General features: G+C 43.5%; 2 protein-coding genes across 2 annotated transcripts in view; both read left to right on the top strand.

The window, feature by feature from the left end:
* Positions 1 to 8,625, top strand: part of LOC308104423 (myosin heavy chain, fast skeletal muscle-like) — a gene marked incomplete at its 3' end in the record, with an annotated part of 46,446 nt that extends 37,821 nt beyond the window's left edge. Inside the window, exons 41-42 of the mRNA XM_080454830.1 lie at positions 6,436 to 6,664; positions 8,617 to 8,625. Of these exons, the coding sequence (XP_080310956.1) occupies positions 6,436 to 6,664; positions 8,617 to 8,625 (238 nt within the window). The remainder of the gene's footprint in view (positions 1 to 6,435; positions 6,665 to 8,616) is intronic.
* The window catches only part of LOC308104422 (myosin heavy chain, fast skeletal muscle-like), a gene marked incomplete at its 3' end in the record, with an annotated part of 87,207 nt that overhangs the window by 37,821 nt on the left and 25,672 nt on the right, over positions 1 to 23,714 (top strand). The window lies entirely within an intron of this gene.

The raw sequence follows: 23,714 nt of genomic DNA, 5'->3' as shown, positions 1-23,714 counted from the left end.
ACACAGACACACTCTCTCTCTCTCTCTCTCTCTCTCTCTCTCTCTCTCTCTCCCAACACATTTCAAGTTAATTTACATTTAAGGTCACAACATGTTTTGTTCATAAAGTACCGCCATGTCGATTGACATCATTATTTCTTTCATAGGTTAATCGCATGGGTGGGGTTCATTAGTTTCCAAAGTGTTTCCGATTCATACCATTCATTTCCATTCTCTTGTTCAGTTTGTAGCAAAGGCTAAAACGTCGGACAATGGAATGAGGTGGAGAATGAAATCCATTTATTTTATTTTGTCCCTTGTATAATGACCAGAGAGATATACTGTTTTCTGTGAGAACACTGGCTGTTAATAAAGTATTCAATCAATACTCTGTGCGTGCGTGCGTGCGTGTGTGTGTGTGCACTTATGCAGTGAAACAACCGCCCAGACCGCTATGCTGCACTGATGTTCAGTTATGCAACGCCTCTGCACATGTATCATTCATGGGGGAAAAAAGTGAATTGGTATGGTACTGGGCATAAATCCATCCTCCATCACTCCACATTTGCCATGTCTGCTTATTATATAGTAAGACACACACACACAGAAAGTTCCCAATCCCCAGGGTCTTTAGTTGTTCGGTATTTCTCCCAGGCTTTGTCCCTTTCTTTAAATAGACTAAGAAGATGTGAGCTGATCCACGGTAAATGTCTACCTTTCACTCTAATTGTTTTGACGGGGGCGTGAGCATCAATTACTTTAGTGACTTCAGAGTGGAAAAAATCCCATGCATCCTCAACAGAAGGAATTAGCTGAAATCTGTTCCAATTTATACCAATTAGGTCTTGAATAAAATGATCCACGTTAATGTTTTTACTTTGCCTCAGCGTTATATATTTTGGTGGTGAGCTTGGGATTTAAATTTTCCAAACACAAAAAATGACAGAATGGTCACTAAAACAATCAGACATGACACCAGATTTAATGATCCGCCCAGGATTAGCGACGAGTATCCAGTCCAAAAGAGATGAGGACCGGTCGTCCACTCTAGTGGGTTCCTTAATTAGCTGAGTAAGATTTACACTCCTAAATAAGTTTCTGTCATTGGTGCAGGAATGACCAGGCCAATTTTTATTAAAATCTCCCAAAATTATCAGTTCATTTTGTTTGTCAAGAGAATCAATAGTTGACAGAATGCAATTAGTAGACTCAGCCGGAGCTGATGGTGGCCTGTAAATATTGCCAATTGTTAGATGTTTATTGTCGTGAAACTTAGTATTAATAAAAAGGCTTTCGAAATGAACTGGCTCTATGGCAGGAGATAGTCGTTCAGAAGCAAGATTAGAGTCTATGTATGTGGCCAGCCCACCTCCTTTAGAATCCCTGTCAGCTCGATAAAGCTCAAAGTTATCAATTTTCATACTCTCATCAGAAATTAACTCATGTAACCATGTTTCAGAGATAGTGATGACATTAGGTTTGTAGAGAGTAACCCATGTTCTAAGATCATTTATATTATATCTAATGCTCCTGATATTAATGTGGACAACCTTTAGTCCCCTGACTGTATCTATTTCAATTGTACCTTTGAAAAGGATAGATCAATGGAGTTGTGAGAGGAGGTGCAGGTAGAGAGTGAGAGCAGCAAGCAGAACATACAAACCAAAACAAAACACAGACAGACAACAAAAGCACAGACAAGACGAGGGAGTAGACAAAGAACATAAACAAATGCATGACAAAAGGAAGGGGTGACGAAAAGACAACAGAGAACAAAAAATAACAATAACCCAAAGCCACTCCATTCAAACCCATTGGCCCAAGGGTTTGGATGAGTAGCCCAAAGTTAACCGCATTTCCCCAGCCAAAGATGGGGAAAGATAAATAAATATATATATGTATATGAGAGAGAGAGAGAGAGAGAGAGAGAGAGAGAGAGAGAGAGATCCCATTAATCAAACATTGCCTTGAAGAGAGGGTGGAGAGACAAGAATTAAAAAAAATAGAAATAAATGTAATGGATTTGAAAACACAAGAAATAAATGAAAAGAAAAGAAAGAAAGTATGCAAGATAAGACTTGCATTTGCAGCGTTCTGCATGCAGTGTCCTACGTGTATTCAGTCACGGTCCAGGGTAGTCATAGCAATGAGGACGCGTTGGTGCTGACGTCATCATCAAGCGTCATTGTTTACAGCGGCTGGGGAAGCATGCTGGATACTCGGTGTCGGTATCTCCTCCTGAGCGTCATGAAAGATGTTTTCATCGCCTCCACTCAGCCAGTATGTAATACGGGGATTCCTGTACATAGATCCATCAATATAAAGTTTATCCATGTGTTACCCCGCTAAATAAATGGAAGGCAGACCAAAGTGTAGGTTATAAAAATAGCAAGTATTTTATTATAGAAAAGTTTACAAAATGGTACTTTCATTTATTTGCATATTTAGAAATGGTTAAAAAGTGTTGGAGCAAATATAACGTGAAAAGACTGGTACAAAAAGAAAGTAAAGCAAACATAAATCAAAGGGAAAAGGAACAGTGGTCCAACAAGTGCCGCTTGTTCATAAGGTGTATCTAATCAATGACAAAAGCACAAGGGTCAGTGTATAATATGCACATGGCATGATATCATATCACATCAACACAATATAATAAAATGCATTAATGCCATCTACAAAATGTCAGATATATTACAATAGGCAAACCAATAAAAGGAATACCTTACCATATAGCTCTTAAGTTTTATGCTCAGTGGTGTCACACAGGCAAAACCTCCCTCTCAACAGGTTAGACACACACACACCCCACAGAACAGGCCCTGTCTCCACCTGTATCTGTTGAGCAATGACATTATACATGACAATTAAACAGTGTTACACAGAAACAAACTACCGCACATATATAAACCCTTGTTCACCTTGGCACATACATATAGATATACTCACATTTCTTCAGTTTAAATGCCCATATGTACCAAAGCAGCCACACCCCAAACAATGCACCGGCACGACAGCAATACAGTGGAACAGACCTGACAACATAAAAACATTTCTTCATTGTAGACATACAAAATAAAACAACAATAAAAGCGAGGATACAAAACAAAACAAACAAACAGGCTTACCGAGTTAACAGGTCAGCACGCAAACCTCCTCCTCTCAACACGCAACCGGTGTGGGTGCAGGATATGCTCGGCTACATGAAATGCACGGGGTCCTGCGCTTGCTACCGACGTCACACACTATGATTGGCTGTACGTCTGAACGATGACGTGGCACATTCTGATTGGCTTGTGGCTTTTTTTCTTTTCAAAACTTTATTGAACACTGTAACAAATCACACTAACTAACTGTTCTTCATATAACAATGTTATGTTGAACGTCTTTTTCCAATGGTAACCTATTTATATCATTGATATATAAAATAAGTTTGAAAAGGGCTTAATGGTGATTATTTAGTGAATAATGGACAATTTGTTTGTTTTAACAGAACGTTTTATTAAATAAGTTTGAAGATGCTTAATGGTGATTATTTAGTGCAGAGGTCTTCAACAGGGGGTCCGCGACCCCTAGGGGACAGGGGGTCCGCGACCCCTAGGGGATAGGGGGTCCGAGACCCCTAGGGGGTCCGCGGAGGTACAGCAGGGGGTCCGCGAAATTGTTTGATTTAAAAAAAAAAAGTATTGACATGTTAAATAAGTTTGATAAGGGCTTAATGGTGATTATTTAGTGAATTATGGACAATTTGTTTGTTTTAACAAAACGTTTTATTAAATAAGTTTGAAGATGCTTAATGGTGATTATTTAGTGCAGAGGTCTTCAACAGGGGGTCCGCGACCCCTAGGGGACAGGGGGTCCGCGACCCCTAGGGGATAGGGGGTCCGAGACCGCAGATGGGACTTATAAGGGCCCAAATGTGTTCTAAGAGCAGCATTCAATTTCATTGGTCCTCGTACCTATTCAATTTCATTGGTCCCCTAAGCGGGGTAGGGGCGGGGTTAGAGGTGGGAGGCGGGTTCAAAGGAATTTTGAACTGTGCAGCGGCAGCCATCTTGTTTCACCCTGCTGCAGCTACTGTTAACTGCCTACTGGTCCTCTTCTCTGCTCCTGATAAATAAAACTCCTGCTCCCATAAGGTAAATCTTTTAAACATTAATAGGTTTGATTAAGCTATGGTTTGCTAGCTAACTAACTAAGCAAGGTGCTGATTGTTTTGATTAGCCTAAGCTAAGGTTTTCTAGCTAACTAACTTAGCAAGGTGCTCATTTCAGCTTAGTTAAAAAAGACAAATAAGAGCAATAACAAGACAGAAATTAGCTGTTGGTTTTACACGTGCCACTCTGCCTTGAAATGCAATGTTATTTAATCATTTTCAAACATAGCTAGCAAGCTAATAAGGCAACTTCTGCTACAAGGCAATGCTGTGTCCTAAGAGCAGCAATTTAACTTTGTTCTATGCATACCATCTAAGCTGCCCTGAGAGCAGCATTGACAACGTGCCCCCAGAGCAGCAATTTAACATTGGTCTATGCATATTATTAAAGCTGCTCAGAGAGCAGCATCGACAAAGCAGCAATTTAACATTGGTCTATGCATATCATTTAAGCTGCTCTGAGAGCAGCATTGACAAAGTGCCCCAAGAGCAGCAATTTGATATTGGTCTGTCTATATTATTTAAGCTGCTCTGAGAGCAGCATTGACAACGTGCTCCCTGGGCAGAAATGTAATATTTCTCTATGCATATCATTTAAGCTGCTCTGAGAGCAGCATCGACAAAGCAGCAATTTGACATTGGTCTATGCATATCATTTAAGCCGCTCTGAGGGCAGCATTGACAAAGTGCCTTAAGAGCAGCAATTCAATATTGGTCTATTCATATCATTTAAGCTGCTCTGAGAGCAGCCTTGCCAACATGCCCCCAGAGCAGCAATTTAACATTGGTCTATGCATATTATTAAAGCTGCTCTGAGAGCAGCATCGACAAAGCAGCAATTTAACATTGGTCTATGCATATCAATTAAGCTGCTCTGAGAGCAGCATTGACAAAGTGCCCTAAGAGCAGAAATTCAATATTGGTCTATGCATATCATTTAAGCTGCTCTGAGAGCAGCATCGACAAAGCAGCAATTTAACATTGGTCTTTGCATATCAATTAAGCTGCTCTGAGAGCAGTATTGACAAAGTGCCCCCAGAGCAGCAATTTAACATTGGTCTATGCATATTATTAAAGCTGCTCTGAGAGCAGCATCGACAAAGCAGCAATTTAACATTGGTCTATGAATATCATTTAAGCTGCTCTGAGAGCAGCATTGACAAAGTGCCCCCAGAGCAGCAATTTAACATTGGTCTATGCATATTATCAAAGCTGCTCTGAGAGCAGCCTTGACAAAATGCCCCCAGAGCAGCAATTTAACATTGGTCTATGCATATTATTAAAGCTGCTCTGAGAGCAGCATCGACAAAGCAGCAATTTAACATTGGTCTATGCATATCATTTAAGCTGCTCTGAGAGCAGCATTGACAAAGTGCCCCAAGAGCAGCAATTTGATATTGGTCTGTCTATATTATTTAAGCTGCTCTGAGAGCAGCATCGACAAAGCAGCAATTTGACATTGGTCTATGCATATCATTTAAGCCGCTCTGAGGGCAGCATTGACAAAGTGCCTTAAGAGCAGCAATTCAATATTGGTCTATTCATATCATTTAAGCTGCTCTGAGAGCAGCCTTGACAACATGCCCCCAGAGCAGCAATTTAACATTGGTCTATGCATATTATTAAAGCTGCTCTGACATTAGCATCGACAAAGCAGCAATTTAACATTGGTCTATGCATATCATTTAAGCTGCTCTGAGGGCAGCATTGACAAAGTGCCCTAAGAGCAGCAATTCAATATTGGTCTATGCATATCATTTAAGCTGCTCTGAGAGCAGCCTTGACAACATGCCCCCAGAGCAGCAATTTAACATTGGTCTATGCATATTATTAAAGCTGCTCTGAGAGCAGCATCGACAAAGCAGCAATTTAACATTGGTCTATGCATATCATTTAAGCTGCTCTGAGGGCAGCATTGACAAAGTGCCCTAAGAGCAGCAATTCAATATTGGTCTATGCATATCATTTAAGCTGCTCTGAGAGCAGCCTTGACAACATGCCCCCAGAGCAGCAATTTAACATTGGTCTATGCATATTATTAAAGCTGCTCTGAGAGCAGCATCGACAAAGCAGCAATTTAACATTGGTCTATGCATATCATTTAAGCTGCTCTGAGGGCAGCATTGAAAAAGTGCCCTAAGAGCAGCAATTCAATATTGGTCTATGTATATCATTTAAGCTGCTCTGAGAGCAGCATCGACAAAGCAGCAATTTAACATTGGTCTATGCATATCATTTAAGCTGCTCTGAGAGCAGCATCGACAAAGCTTTGTTGTCACACTTATGTTCTTTTCTCACTTTAGCTATCTGGATGACTTGGCAGATGCAGGGAGATTGAAGGTCTCCCACTCAGCCTTGACTGATACAGAGGCATTGGAGAAGGGCCTGGGACAGCACATTTCCATTGATGAGGAAGGGATGTGCTCTGTGCCAGCAGAGTCAGACCTCAGCCACAACACAACAGACTGTGCCATCCAAACAGTGGATTTAGTGAAGATGCAGTGTGACTGTAGCTCTTATAACAAAGGCAATGTATGCAAACATGTAGCTTTAGCATGCGCTGAAGCACAGAACAGATGTGTAGATATTGATAAACTTTGTTCTGATGTTGCAAAAAACATGATCATGAACCAACAGTACCATATGGATGGTGACTGCCTCACTGCATATCACAATAATGACAAACCAACATTTGCTTTCACTGGAGAGCCTGCATTTTGAACAGTTACGGACAAAAGTGTGTGTGTTTGCACATCAGTGACTGTTTAAAAATAAGACCTGTCACATGTTCCTATTGCTGAAAGTGAAAATGCAGAAAGTGAAAATGTTTGTCTGCCTACAACTGTGAAATCTCATCATGAGCTTCATTCAATGATAAGAGATCTGCATGATTGGAGTACATCAGAAATGTTCAAGTACAGTAATGAACTGTACACAGTTGTTAAGAGGGCACATACATTAGCCTTCAATAAATGTGGGATTCAGTCACATAAAAGAAAGATCTCTGCACTCCATGCTTACCGCCAGCGAATGGAAATTGCTAAACGCAGTGAGCTTTACAAAAAGCATATAAAAAAGTGTCTAAAAAAGCTCGTTAAAGGGGAACGCCTATATTGAACCTTGTCTATTGCTCCATCTATCTAATTGAAAACTGAGGCCAATTCTATATAATGTCTTCTAAATCAGCAGTTGTCTAACATTTTGTGCCCAAGACACCCAAACTGATTTGGCCACGGAGCCCCCTTTGAAAATGTTTTGTGCCAGGGATCTCCAAAGGAGTGTAACAAAAAATAGAAAAATGTCTGTGTGTGTATATATATATATATATATATATATATATATATATATATATATATATATATATATATATATATATATTATTATTTTTTAAATCTACATTAGAGCTAAAATCAGTGTTGTAAAGTAACTAAGTACATGTACTGAAGTACTGTACTTGAGTAACATTTTGATTTTTGTTTTACTTTTTACTTTGAATAATTTAAATTTACTTCTACTCCACTACACTGACAGACAAATATTGTACTTTTACTCCAGTACAATTACTTAAAGTTGTTACTACTTTGCTACTTTTAGTTACTTTGTAGATTTTGATTACAAATATACATTAACCACTTCATCCCTATGTACATTTTGGTCTTAGCCAATCTACAAGCTCACAATGCGTCATATTGTGATGCATTGTGACCTTATAGATCTGCTATATTTAAAAAAAAGATTTGTATAGAGGGTATGAACATGTATAAAGTGAATGGGAAATGGAGTGGCAAAGTGAGTTTAACATTGGTTAATGCAATCAGACTGTATAAAATCAGGGCTTTTCTGTTTGGATGTATGGGCTGTCAAGGCCAGAAAGTATTTTTTTATTTCTAAAATTTTGCCACTTAGATGTTTTCGCATAACTTCCGGGTGATAATGTCAATGATTATACCCTGTACACGTTGATACCAATACTTCTGTACTTTTACTCAGGTAAATTCTTTAATTCCGGGCAACTTTTTCCACCGTTGCTGAACACAGATGCTTTCCCGGTTTTAAACCAGCTCTACAGTCATGTCCCCCACTGGATGAAAACATTAGGGTTCAATTAATGTAGTTTCATTATTGTTGGTTAGCTAATGTACAATAAATGATTAAGAATGTGATTTGCTGTGATTTGCTGTCATCTGTCTGCTGGAAGATATAAACTGAATAGCACAAAGGCGCCCAGAGCACAAAGGCCCCCAGAGCACTAGAAGGTTACATCTCTGTAACCCGTTTTGATAGAACGCTTGTGTTGTCTAGTTAAGATTTCTTCTTGTTGCCCTGGTCAAATAATGTCCCATGGGTTTATTTTTAACTTTATCTAACGCCTATCCCCAAACAGAACCATAAAATGGTTCCCACTGAACTCATTAAAGTGGTTTTCTTCTTCCCTGTTTTAGGATCCTAATGGTGTCTAATTAAGATTTCTTCTTGTTGCCCAGGTCAACTGATGTCCCATGGGATTCATTTGGTGACGACTTTGAAATGTCCACACAAGGACGATGTTCCTATCTCCTGAACCAGACAACATACAAAGACTGAACTGACTTTTTTTCCTGCCATTATTTCCTACCCCAAAACATTATACTTGGAAGTTTTTTCCAATAGTGTACAGAAGGTGTTAAAATTATGTTTTGTGGCCACACACACCTGTTCATTAAGTATAGAGGGTATGTGCGTGACATCATACCAGGAAGTTAAGCTGAAACACCTACTGCGTGGCAAAAAAAACACTTTCTGGCCCTGACAGCTCATGCATACAAACAAAAAAAACCTTATTTAATGCAGTCTGATTGCATTAAACAACATTAACTCACTTTGCCACTCGATTTGCCATTGACTTTATGCATGCGCATACCCTCTATACCTGGTTTTCAGGTGGGTGGTGACCCAGCTGAACTTAGCCAAAAGGGGAGCTGTACTTGTGTCATTAAAGCTGTGTCTTTTGACTCGGAGGATGAAATAATTAACTCAATGCAATAATTGAAATAATTGACTCAATGCAATGAAACCATTTTATTATAAGGAGCCTATTTACATTAGGTGATTCTACAAATGTCTTCTTCTAAATCCGTATGTTTCTATGTCAGTGGTGCTCAAATATTTTAATGCCAAGGACCTCAAAAATTATATGCATTTGGCCGCCGACCCACACTGAAAATATGTTGTCTCCACCAGGCCGTAGGCATGAGGGGAGAGTATGTTTTGCACCCTGTTTGACCGTGTGTGTGTCCGTCCATCCGTCCGTCCGTCATGTCCGTCTGTGAACACCTAATGTCCGGCACCGTTGGCTCGGCAGCTATGAAACTGTGCACACACACTCCCTGGATGCCAAAGACGAACTTATGCCCCACATTTTCCAGATAAGCCTGTTATAGCGCCACCATGATGCCGATTTCTGCTAAACAATTTGTTTTACGTTGCACACAAATCGGTACACAGTATCTCTATAGTCATGTGACCAACATGGATGTGTCCAATTTCCCATATTCCATCCTGATTGGCTAAGATTGCCTTCCATATTTTGCAAGATTGGTCCGTTTTGACCAAAATGCTTCAAATCACGAACACAGCGTCAGATTTTCATGGCCTACGAAGAAAGGCCACTTGAAAATCTTCATATCTGCATCATGGTGGCGCTATAACAGGCCCATTAGTGTTCTTAGGTATGACTGCACCGATCTGTGTAAAACTTAACAACATTCAATAGAATCCTCCTATTTTCCACACCAATATACATATCCACTTTCAATGTTTTTCTTTGTGATCCTCTGCTACATTCAATGTCTACAAATTACCTACTTAATTCACACTCAGTCTAGCAGCAACACTTTCTGCGCTCTGATGAGCACTTTTTCTAGTTTCAGTTATCTTTTTTGGAGCTTCAGTCTTGTTTCCTTGAGAGCCTGCTGGATCATTTCGAACGTGAGGTCAGCCACTTTCGGTCCAAGACCATGTGTGACTTCATCATAAGTCTCCATGTTGATCTTGAAGACCCTTTGGATCTCCTCCAGGAAACTACTGTAAACACACAAGTTTTGACATCTGAGACCGGTTCATAATACTGTACACACAACACATCAAGGATGTCCTGGGAGCACGTTGTCAATGCTGCTCTCAGAGCAGCTTAAATAATATAGATAGACCAATATCAAATTGCTGCTCTTGGGGCACTTTGTCAATGCTGCTCTCAGAGCAGCTTCGATGATATGCATAGACAATGTTAAATTGCTGCTTTGTCGATGCTGCTCTCAGAGCAGCTTAAATGATTTGCATAGAGCAATATTACATTTCTGCCCTGGGAGCACGTTGTCAATGCTGCTCTTAGAGCAGCTTAAATAATATAGACAGACCAATATCAAATTGCTGCTCTTGGGGCACTTTATCAATGCTGCTCTCAGAGCAGCTTAAATGATATGCATAGACCAATGTTAAATTGCTGCTTTGTCGATGCTGCTCTCAGAGCAGCTTTAATAATATGCATAGACCAATGTTAAATTGCTGCTCTGGGGGCATTTTGTCAAGGCTGCTCTCAGAGCAGCTTTGATAATATGCATAGACCAATGTTAAATTGCTGCTCTGGGGGCACTTTGTCAATGCTGCTCTCAGAGCAGCTTAAATGATATTCATAGACCAATGTTAAATTGCTGTTTTGTCGATGCTGCTCTCAGAGCAGCTTTAATAATATGCATAGACCAATGTTAAATTGCTGCTCTGGGGGCACTTTGTCAATACTGCTCTCAGAGCAGCTTAATTGATATGCAAAGACCAATGTTAAATTGCTGCTTTGTCGATGCTGCTCTCAGAGCAGCTTAAATGATAATGCATAGACCAATATTGAATTTCTGCTCTTAGGGCACTTTGTCAATGCTGCTCTCAGAGCAGCTTAATTGATATGCATAGACCAATGTTAAATTGCTGCTTTGTCGATGCTGCTCTCAGAGCAGCTTTAATAATATGCATAGACCAATGTTAAATTGCTGCTCTGGGGGCATGTTGGCAAGGCTGCTCTCAGAGCAGCTTAAATGATACGAATAGACCAATATTGAATTGCTGCTCTTAAGGCACTTTGTCAATGCTGCCCTCAGAGCGGCTTAAATGATATGCATAGACCAATGTCAAATTGCTGCTTTGTCGATGCTGCTCTCAGAGCAGCTTAAATGATATGCATAGAGAAATATTACATTTCTGCCCAGGGAGCACGTTGTCAATGCTGCTCTCAGAGCAGCTTAAATAATATAGACAGACCAATATCAAATTGCTGCTCTTGGGGCACTTTGTCAATGCTGCTCTCAGAGCAGCTTAAATGATATGCATAGACCAATGTTAAATTGCTGCTTTGTCGATGCTGCTCTCTGAGCAGCTTTAATAATATGCATAGACCAATGTTAAATTGCTGCTCTGGGGGCACGTTGTCAATGCTGCTCTCAGGGCAGCTTAGATGGTATGCATAGAACAAAGTTAAATTGCTGCTCTTAGGACACAGCATTGCCTTGTAGCAGAAGTTGCCTTATTAGCTTACTAGCTATGTTTGAAAATGATTAAATAACATTGCATTTCAAGGCAGAGTGGCACGTGTAAAACCAACAGCTAATTTCTGTCTTGTTATTGCTCTTATTTGTCTTTTTTAACTAAGCTGAAATGAGCACCTTGCTAAGTTAGTTAGCTAGAAAACCTTAGCTTAGGCTAATCAAAACAATCAGCACCTTGCTTAGTTAGTTAGCTAGCAAACCATAGCTTAATCAAACCTATTAATGTTTAAAAGATTTACCTTATGGGAGCAGGAGTTTTATTTATCAGGAGCAGAGAAGAGGACCAGTAGGCAGTTAACAGTAGCTGCAGCAGGGTGAAACAAGATGGCTGCCGCTGCACAGTTCAAAATTCCTTTGAAACCGCCTCCCACCTCTAACCCCGCCCCTACCCCGCTTAGGGGACCAATGAAATTGAATAGGTACGAGGACCAATGAAATTGAATGCTGCTCTTAGAACACATTTGGGCCCTTATAAGTCCCATCTGCGGTCTCGGACCCCCTATCCCCTAGGGGTCGCGGACCCCCTGTCCCCTAGGGGTCGCGGACCCCCTGTTGAAGACCTCTGCACTAAATAATCACCATTAAGCATCTTCAAACTTATTTAATAAAACGTTTTGTTAAAACAAACAAATTGTCCATAATTCACTAAATAATCACCATTAAGCCCTTATCAAACTTATTTAACATGTCAATACTTTTTTTTTTTAAATCAAACAATTTCGCGGACCCCCTGCTGTACCTCCGCGGACCCCCTAGGGGTCTCGGACCCCCTATCCCCTAGGGGTCGCGGACCCCCTGTCCCCTAGGGGTCGCGGACCCCCTGTTGAAGACCTCTGCACTAAATAATCACCATTAAGCATCTTCAAACTTATTTAATAAAACGTTCTGTTAAAACAAACAAATTGTCCATTATTCACTAAATAATCACCATTAAGCCCTTTTCAAACTTATTTTATATATCAATGATATAAATAGGTTACCATTGGAAAAAGACGTTCAACATAACATTGTTATATGAAGAACAGTTAGTTAGTGTGATTTGTTACAGTGTTCAATAAAGTTTTGAAAAGAAAAAAAGCCACAAGCCAATCAGAATGTGCCACGTCATCGTTCAGACGTACAGCCAATCATAGTGTGTGACGTCAGTCGCAGGCGAAGGACCCGCGCATGGCCGAGCAGGCCGAGCATATCTTGTACCCACACCGGCAGTGTTGAGGACCCACAGTTTACTGACCTGCTAACTGCCTGTTCAGAATCCTCTTCAATGGGAGTCTCACTCAAGACGTCACTCTGTACTCACTGCTACCCTCTAGGGGCTACATTCTACCCCCCCATGAATGAATCGTCGCCCCGACGATTCACTACAAGACAGGGATAGTACAAATTGCTAGGGACAGTAGCAGCCACCATCCTCTACCCAGTCTGTGATGCCTGCTCCGGCCATGCGGACTGGGGAAGATGATGGAGATTTGGGTGCTGTCCTGCTGTCGCACGGGTGGTACGCCTACAGTAAGGCTCGCCCCTCTCTAGGGTGAAACTCGGCTCCTCCAGACCTGGTGAAAATAGCAAGCTTGAAGCGGGGGAGTCATCATTATCATAATCATAGTCCTCATCATGATCAGAGTCATAGATATCATGATCATAGTCCTCCAGCATGACACATAGGGACTCTTCATTTTCTGACTCTGCATTTACAGGCTCACACAAATAGTCTTCCTCTTCTGAATCCGACATCCTGGCCACAGTCTCCGGTAATGCTCCTGCACCAACAGCCCTCATCTCTGACCGATGTACCTGTTTAGCGGGGCTGTTCTGGTCAATAGGCAAAACAGAGTAAACGGTCCCCTGGCCCCCTGGACATCTCACAACTCTGTACATACACGGGTTCCAGGCATCCTGAATTTTGTTTCGCCCTCTGACCTGATGGTTTTTTAGGTACACTAGCTCACCCTCCTGAAACCCCACGTCCTGGATGCCTACATCATGTTTGAGGTTTCTGCGCTCCAGTCGCTCCTGCAGACGCTCTCTCACTTGCCCGTAGGCCTCCTTCAGGCTGTGCTGATGCTCTTGGATCCAGTCCTCCACTGAGCCTCCACTGGATTCTTCACTACTGCTGCAAGCAAGAAATCAACAGGTAACTGTGGTTGACGACCAAACATCAATAAGTATGGACTCACCCCTGTAGACTGATGTACTGTGGTGTTATAGGCATATGTCAACTGGGAGAGGTATTGGGGCCAACGCTTCTTCTTATCTGGGGGCAGCGTGCGCAGCAGATCGTGCAATGTCCTATTGAAACGCTCACATTGGCCATTTCCCTGTGGATGATAGGCAGTGGTGCGACTTTTCTTGATATCATAGAGCTTACATAACTGTTGGGTGATGTTACTTTCAAAATTTCTACCCTGGTCCGAATGTAGACGTTTTGGCACCCCCAGCAGATGGAACCAACTTCGGACCAGCACATCAGCCACAGTGCTAGCACGCTGATCTCTTGTCGGGATGGCCAATGTGTACTTGGTGAAGACATCAGTCAGGACCAGGACATTCTCCCTCCCGTCGCTTGCGGGCTCCAGCATTGTGAAGTCGATGGCCAGGATCTCATTAGGGCTGGAGGCCTGGAGCGTGCCCATGTAGGTTTTCACTTTTGGCCTCACTGCCTTGGCCAAAACGCACCGCTGACATTCTCTGCACCATCTGTCCACATCTCTCAGCATCCCTGGCCAGAAACAGCGGCTCCTCACCAGGTCAGTGGTACGGTCAACCCCCTGATGGCCATGGGCATCATGGAGGCTGGTGAAAACCTCCTTCTGCAGACTCTGTGGCAGCAGCAGCTGGTGGACTTCCTTATTCCCATCTGATGAATAGGTGAGACGGTACAGACAGCCCTCCTTCTCCAACAACCGATCCCACTTCCGGATCAGCTCCCTAGTAAGTAAGTAAGTACATTTTATTTATATAGCACCTCTCACAGAGAGAACTCACAAAGTGCTTAACATACATTGAATAAAAACAAAAACAAGCAAGAAAACATTAAAAGCTGTACAATTCATGTGCATCAACAACATAGACAAAGAGGTTATAATGAGACAGCAAATGCTTGTGCGAAAAGTAGAGTTTTAAGTTTCTTTTTAAAAATATCCACAGATGGTACCTCTCTTAAGATTTGAGGAAGGGTGTTCCAGAGTCTCGCTGCAACCGCTTGGAAAGCTCTGTCGCCTTTGGTTTTTTTTTTTTTTCTTAAATTTTTATCCCACGATTTTTGTAACCCATTTTTTTCACCCGGTGCCAATTTCCTAAGTGATCCTGGGCACTACACCAGCCCTACACCAGTATTACACCTGTCACCCCACAGTAGGGAGGCCAGGGCCGAGCTCATGCTTCCTTCAGGCATGAGAGCCAACTGACCTTCTTGTCACCTGACAGGGGGGAGTTTCCCTGGTTGGACGTAGCGCGTGGAAGGAACACGTTATTCCAACCAGTTCCCTTCCCCTCCATCAGGCGCCCCGGCTGTCATGGGGGAGGCGGTATAGTGACCAGGATTACTACATGTTTTTGTGAGGGTATTAACTACCCTAGGAGACACGGGGAGAACATGCAAACTCCACACAGAGTAGGCCCTTTCGCCAACCCCACCTAGGGTATGGGCGCTGATGACGCGGAGGAGAAGACACGCCCCCAGTGCCCACAGCGTCCCCGGCGGGAATCGAACCCAGGACCTTCTAGCTGTGAGGCGACAGCGCTACCGACTGCGCCACCGTGCCCCCTCGCCGCCTTTGGTTTTTAAAAAAGTTTTTGGAATCTTTATGAGCCCCTTGTGGGCTCATAGGGCGGGACTAGGTCGGTTAAATATTTCGGAGCCTGACCGTTCCGAGCTCTGTAGGTTAAAACCAAGACCTTAAAATTTACCCTGAGGTTAACGGGGAGCCAGTGCAGTGCAGACAGGACTGGAGTAATGTGGCATCTTCTATTTGACCTAGTGAGCAATCTGGCAGCGGCATTTTGTATCATTTGCAGGCGTTCCATGGAGGTTTTGCTGAGACAGGTGAAAAGTGAATTACAATAGTCCAGGCGTGATGAGATGAATGCATGAATAATCATTTCGAGTTCCGGGTAAGTGACTATGGATCTAAGTTTTGCAATATTTCTGAGGTGGAAAAAGCAGGTGCGTGTTACAGAACTGATGTGGGTGTCAAGTTGCATGGTCTGATTAAAATTAACACCCAGGTTTCGGAGGTTGGGGCGGACATTTTGTCTGAGGGGCCCAATAGAGTCCATCACATTTGGCACAATGTGTTCTGGTGCCACGATGAGCACCTCTGTTTTCAATTCATTTAACACTAAAAAGTTGACCGACATCCAGGCCTTAATAGCTGACATACAATCATGTAAAACCTTGAAATTAAAATCAGCAGGGCTCTTGGGATTAAAAGAATAATAGAGCTGGATATCATCTGCATAAAAGTGATAAGAGATACCTTTAAAAGAACTGATAAGGTGCCCTAGTGGAAGCATGTAAAGTGCGAAAAGTGTAGGCCCAAGGACCGATCCCTGAGGGACGCCATATGAGAGGGGGGTTGATGCTGACACATGGGTGCCCAAGGCTACGGAGAAACTCCTCCCTGTAAGGTAGGAGGAGAGCCAGTTTAGGGCCCTCCCTGTGATCCCCACCTGTTCTCTGAGCCTATTAATTAAAATCTGGTGATCAATAGTGTCGAAGGCCGCCGTCATGTCCAGTAGTACCAGGATCGAACATTTACCAACATCTAAGGACATCATTAAATCATTAGAAACTCTTAAAAGGGCTGTTTCTGTGGAGTGCATTTGTCTAAAACCTGATTGAAACTTATCTAAAATATTGTGGTCATTTAAAACTGTTAAAAGTTGGGTGGCAACAATTTTCTCTAAAATCTTGGAAATAAAAGGGAGTTTAGAGATTGGCCGGTAGTTACTGTGTGCTTCGGGATCCAATCCAGGCTTTTTTAAAAGTGGATGTACAGTGGCTGTTTTAAAATAAGAGGGGACAATGCCAGAGGAAAGGGAGAGGTTAAAAATATGGAGCAGAGATGGGCCGATGGAGCTAAAAACATCTTTTAAAATAGTGGTTGGGATGATGTCTAGCGGACTGGTTGAAGTTTTCATGCTGTTCACAAGTTCAGTTAAAAGGCGGAGGGAAACGGGTGCAAAGGAATCTAAAATACACTGGTTGGTGGGGGGCAGGTGGGGAGTGGGAGTAGAGTGGATGATGCCTGCTCTAATCGTCTCAACTTTGTTTACAAAGAATGTGAGAAATGCATTACAGTCAGTGATGGAAAAAACAGGGGTGACAGGTGTTGGTGGACAGACAATGTTGTTTATGGTGTCGAAGAGTACTTTTGGGTTGCGTTTGCTGGAGGAGATTAATTTGGTAAAATAGGCGGCCCTCGCCGCCTTGACCATGGCGTTAAAATTATTTAAAAGATTTTTAAGTTGTAGCCTGTGGGCCTCAAGTCTAGAGGACTTCCACCGCCGCTCAGTCTTTCTGCACTCTCGGCGAAGGGAACGAGTGTCCTCGTTTAGCCATGGGGCTTTGTTTAAAGTGCGGACAGTGCATGACTTAAAAGGAGCAACTACATCTAAAATATCAGAACAGTGCAGGTTAAAAGACTGGACTAAAATATCAATATCAGGGTCGATAGATGGTGGAAACATAATGTTAAAAGCAGCAGAAAAATTTTGAGCTGACAGGCTATTTATCATGCGTGAGTGCTTAATGCGCGTACCAGCAACACAGTCAGGATTAAAAGTTACATTAAAAACTAGTGATTTATGATCTGTCGTGACCATATCCTCTGCTACAATACTGCTCACTGCAAGGCCGAAACTAAAAACAAGGTCCAGAGTGTTTCCCCTATTGTGCGTGGCCCCCGAAACATGTTGTACCAGATTAAAAGCTTCTGTAACCTTGAGAAAATTCACTGCAGCGCTATCTGTGCTCTTATTAATATGAAAATTAAAATCACCAAGTAGAATAAAACTTTCAAACTTAATAATGGAGGTTAAAAGGTCACTAAAATCAGATAAAAAAGTGCTGCTATAACCAGGGGGACGGTATATTAAAATACAATAAAAAGGATTTGTGCGACCAATTTTGGTAATTAAAAGTTCGAATGAGCTGTATGGGCCAGCGCATACCATCCTAGATGGAAAACATTGTCTATAGACTAGTGCCAGGCCTCCTCCGATATTTGATCCAACTGGCCTGGGCATGGAGGTGAAGGAGCAGTTTGGCGGACACAGTTCAATTAGGGATGTGTATTCTTCTGTCATTTGCCATGTTTCTGTGAGGCAGAAAATGTCCAGGTTGTTGGTTGTGAAAAAGTTATTGAGGATAAATGAAGACTGGGTGATGGAGCGGGCGTTGAGTAATGCCATTTTTATAGTCCTTGGTCCTGAGTGGTCTGGAAGTGAAAGTGGCTGGTGGGAGTGAGGGAGTGGGACAAGGTTGCTGAGATTTGTTCTTATAATGTTAGGCTTTTGTACAGTAGTGGCTGGGGGTCTGAGAGAAATTATAACAGGAATCTGAATAAATGCTGGGCGAGTGGTTATGGGGGAAATGGGATTTGACTGGCGTCATTCAGAAGACAAGTGGCGGGTGATGTTTTTTGCTAAAAGTTTTTTGCCATTTTGGTTGAGGTGTACTAAGTCATGGTAAAGTGATGGGACTTTCCAGAAATGGTCAAAGTTGCTGATGAATCCATACCCACAGGCTTGGCAGAAATTACATAGCCAATTGTCAGCGGAGTAAATTCGGCTGAAAATTTCAGGGCCACGGTGGCGGGAGGGGATAAGACCCAGAAAAATAACAGACCGATTTAGACTGTCAATTGTAGTTGCCAGCATTTCATAGTCTGACCGCATTTTGATTGATTGTTTATGCTTTGTGTCGTTGAAACCTACATTGAGGATCACTGTGTGGGCAGAGGGGTGGCGTTTAAGAATGTCTGGAATGTGGGGGAGTAGATCGGCAATTTTAGCACCTGAATATGAATATGTAATACAGTTGGGAATGGCGACTTCACGGATGATGGAGTCGCCTAATAGAATGTATTCAGGTGAACGTGTGAGTGGGAGGGCCAGGTTGTGAGAGATTGATGCAGCTGATCGTGTATGGAGGGACACAGCTGATTCTGATGAGGAAGGGGGAGGCAAACCCCGAACGGGGGCAGTAGTAGTCACTTCACCTGGTGTTGCTAGATGAATGGCGGAGATGGAGATATTTTGCCTCGGTGAACTGGGTGAGAGACGTCGGCGCCATTTTCCTTCGTGGCCGCCGTGTCCTGGTTTCGGCGTAGAGGTGAGGGAGGTAGTCGAGGAACCCGAAGAGGAGTCGGGACCGGAGCGTTTCCCTGGCCGAGACGGCGCGCCGGGGTGCGATGGTGGGATCCAGCTGGAGTTGGCCGTCGTCGTCGCTGATGAATCCTGGAGCGGTGTGAAGGCGTTTGAGCACGGGAAGATGTTAGCCAGGCTGCAAGCCTCTGATCCAGACGGGTCGAAGAAGGACAATTTCCTGTGTTGACTCTTTACCACCGAGACCCAGGAGGCAGCGCGTGGGGGCCACGGTTTTTGTTTACCGGTGCCCGGAGCACTTCCCCCCGGCTTGTGAACTGCTGCGGCAGTAGCGGCGTCGGGCGCCCGGGTTGCTACGCTGGCACCCGGGGTTTCCAGAGTCTTCAGGCGGTCCTGGAGAAGCGATTTGCGGGTAAGTAGGTCATTGACCAGGCTCGTAATAGAGCAGAGCTCGCTTCTGATGGCTCCCATTTCTTCTCTCCTGGGAGGCATGTTTGTTTATTGTTTGGAGAGATGCTAGCATCTAGGCTAAAAACAAGCCACAGCTAGTACAATCCACTATAAGCACCAGGAAAACCAATGTGAAAGTAAAAGCTAGCGTCTTGGCTAAAAACAAACCACAGCTAACTAGCCACTAGGCTGGCGTCTAGGCTAAGAGCGAGCCACAGCCAGCTAGTAGGCAGCACACGGTTTTTAAAATAAGGAAATAAAATAAACGATTGTACCGATCACTGAGATCACAAGGGTGATGCAGAGAATTGGGTCACCGTGTTAGGATCCAGGAGTTTGGTATCGATTTGTTGGCTAAAAACTGTTTAAAAAGTTATAAAGTCACTGTGTGACGGAGCGTTAAGCTGCTCCCTACTGTCCTTGCTTAGCCCCTCCTTCTCCCTTGCATCAGGCGGGCGCCCTCTACGCCAGAGCTTCAGGACAGGGCCCACAACCGGGTCTAAGGCCTGTAACGAGGCGAGGTCTGGTCGGGTACAGCAGGGAAGGGTGGTCATCTCACTGCACGTGGCCTTCACCAACTCCTTCGGTCCACCAATGCTTGCCACTAGCTGCCTGGGGACCGCCATACCAGGGGAAGCCTCCTCCAGAGGTAGTCGAGACAAGGCATCTGCATTGGAGTTGGAGTGCCCTGGGCGGTATTTGAGCGTAAAGTTGAAGGAAGCCAGCTCTGATGCCCAACGTTGCTCAATCGCCCCCAGCTTAGCAGTCTGCAAATGACAGAGGGGATTATTATCTGTGTACACTATAAAAGCATTTCCTATAAGGTACTCCCTGAACTTTTCACAGACTGCCCACTTGAGAGCTAAAAACTCCAATTTCATGGAGCTGTAATTTTCCATGTTCCGTTCCGTTCTCTTCAAGCTGCGACTTGCGTAGGCAACAGGTCTGCGCTTACCATCATGCTCCTGCGACAAGACGGCTCCCAGGCCTAGGTGGCTGGCATCCACCTCAAGGATGAAGGTTTTTGCAAAGTCCGCAAATGCCAATACTGGTGTTGTACAGAGCTTCTCACGTAGTGACTGGAATGCCTGTTCACACTTCTCATCCCATCGAGACAGCAGGGGGATGTTTGGGGTCTTACCCTTTCGAGGACACAGTTGGCCAACCAAATGGTGGAGCGGAGCAGCCAGTTTGGAGTAGCCCTCCACAAATTTTCTGTAGTACGATGTGAAACCTAGGAATGAACGCAAATCACTCAGGTGTGTAGGCCGCCTCCAGTTCCGTACAGCAGCCACCTTCTCTGGGTCCGTGGCAACCCCCTGATTGGACACAATGTGCCCCAAATATAGCACCTGCTTCTGAAAGAAATGACATTTAGACAGTTTGACTTTTAAATTTTGCTGCTGGAGGCGTTGGAAGACCACCTCAAGTCTTTCCATGTGCTGCTGAACTGTCGAGGAAAAGACAATCACATCATCCAAATATAATAGAACAGACTGGTGGCGCTGATCTCCGAACAGTCGCTCCATTAGCCTTTGAAAGGTTGCTGGCGCATTGCATAGTCCAAAGGGCATTCTATTAAATTCAAACAGGCCAAAAGGAGTACAGAATGCAGTTTTTTTCCGGTCCTGTTCAGCCATTTCAACCTGATTATAGCCACTGGCAAGGTCCAAGGTGGAGAACCATCGGGCTCCTGCGAGAGCATCCAGGGACTCATCAATTCTGGGTAGTGGGTACGCATCTTTATGGGTTTTGGCATTGAGTTGCCGACAGGTTTGTGAAACTAGGCATGGGAAAATCAACACTAGGGTCCATCACATCATAAACCTCCTGTGAGGAAATCTGGGCAATATACTCATGTGAGGATTCATCAAAGGACAGTTCCACCTTAGGACATGAATGTCCAAGAGTTGCTTTTGCTACCTGTACGGACCCAATTAGTCTACGTGGTGTAATCCACACATCTCTAGTACCCACATTAGTAACTGGAGCATAAAGAAGACCTCTCTCTGCCTGAACTAAAGCTGGTGAAACTAACAGACCTTCAGGGAGGGTACCTTCCTCTGGGCCAAGGGGCTCCAATAAAAACTCAACCTTATTGGAAGATGGGAGCTGTGGGCAAGTGACAGGGACCATAGTTAGTGTGCCTGCAGCTACATACACTGGTGTCCTGCCCTGAACTCTTACTTTATAAGCCTCTGTAGAATTTACCACTGCTTCTGTTTTCTCACAATAACGTAGGGCCAGTTTCCATGCTGGGTGGGCTGACTCAACCTGGGGTGTCTTAAACAGTGCCAAACCATGTTGATGAAACAGTGTATAATAAAAATCTCTCACGATATTCATACCTAAAATTCCAGGTATGCCTCTTTTCTGCTCTTGGCCACTGGTAGTGGGGGGATCTTTTATGACTAGGACTCCACAGTTTGGAACCTGTGTTCCATAGACATTTACAGTTAGCGTCAAATAACCAATGTAAGGAATGTCGAGACCATTGGCTGCTTTAAGGCCAAGCCAATGGCAGTCCCCAACACTCTGCTCACCAAAAGCAGAAAAGTGCTCATTGAAAAAACTTTCTGTGACAGTGGAAACCATTGACCCTGTATCAAGTAAGCAAGGAACTTCAACATCACACATTTTCATTGATACAACAGGACAAGAACCAACTAACTGATTAAATACCATAGAACGGTCTGAGTCCTTTACCTTTAAGCCCATTTCCCCCACCTCCAACATGTGGCTCTTCACGCTGGGGGGTTCTAGTTTTTTTGATGCTCTGTCTCCTCTCTGCCTTGCCTGGTGTCAGAAACAACTGTAGCCTGCCTGTCCTGGCTATTTCCCTTACAATAACGAGCTATATGTCCTGCCTGGTTGCAACGAAAACAGATTGGCTGCCCCTCAGGAGACCATTGGTACCGGCTGGCCTGTCTAGGCCTCTGCATCCCCCTGTTGTACCCACCCTGTGTCCCCAGAGTTTTAACCAGCATATCCAGTTGCTCCTGCTGTTTCATTACAATATCTTTAAGTTCTGAATACTCAGATTGCCTAGCATTAGCTGCCTCGCTGGTAACAATTGCCTGTGTTTCATGGGAGTGAGTTGTTGGGCGAGTGTACCTTTCCCTTTGAGGCTGTCCCTCCTCAACCCAACGAATGGCCTCCTTCCTCAGGTCAAGGAGTGACATCCCGGGGGTCTGGCGCACAAGCCTTTTCAGCACCCTGCGAAGTGTATGGTCGCGTACACCTTCACCAAACTGGTCCCGTAACACCTGATCAAAATTGGGCAAAGCAGCAGAATTTTATTTTTTTATTTTGTCCATGATAGATAATAGTGCCAGTGAAAACTCTTGTAATGACTCACTTTCTTTTTGTTAAAAAGTGTTGGAGCAAATATAACGTGAAAAGACTGGTACAAAAAGAAAGTAAAGCAAACATAAATCAAAGGGAAAAGGAACAGCGGTCCAACAAGTGCCGCTTGTTCATAAGGTGTATCTATAATCAATGACAAAAGCACAAGGGTCAGTGTATAATATGCACATGGCATGATATCATATCACATCAACACAATATAATAAAATGCATTAATGCCATCTACAAAATGTCAGATATATTACAATAGGCAAACCAATAAAAGGAATACCTTACCATATAGCTCTTAAGTTTTATGCTAAGTGGTGTCACACAGGCAAAACCTCCCTCTCAACAGGTTAGACACACACACACCCCACAGAACAGGCCCCGTCTCCACCTGTATCTGTTGAGCAATGACATTATACATGACAATTAAACAGTGTTACACAGAAACAAACTACCGCACATATATAAACCCTTGTTCACCTTGGCACATACATATAGATATACTCACATTTCTTCAGTTTAAATGCCCATATGTACCAAAGCAGCCACACACCAAACAATGCACCGGCACGACAGCAATACAGTGGAACAGACCTGACAACATAAAAACATTTCTTCATTGTAGACATACAAAATAAAACAACAATAAAAGCGAGGATACAAAACAAAACAAACAAACAGGCTTACCGAGTTAACAGGTCAGCACGCAAACCTCCTCCTCTCAACACGCAACCGGCAGTGTTGAGGACCCACAGTTTACTGACCTGCTAACTGCCTGTTCAGAATCCTCTTAAATGGGAGTCTCACTCAAGACGTCACTCTGTACTCACTGCTACCCTCTAGGGGCTACACATGAACAAACGAGCATTCCGTTT

Source organism: Gymnoscopelus braueri (assembly GCF_963280865.1).
Source record: "Gymnoscopelus braueri genome assembly, chromosome: 17".
Lineage (NCBI taxonomy): Eukaryota > Metazoa > Chordata > Actinopteri > Myctophiformes > Myctophidae > Gymnoscopelus > Gymnoscopelus braueri.
This window is presented reverse-complemented; position numbering and strand designations above follow the sequence as displayed.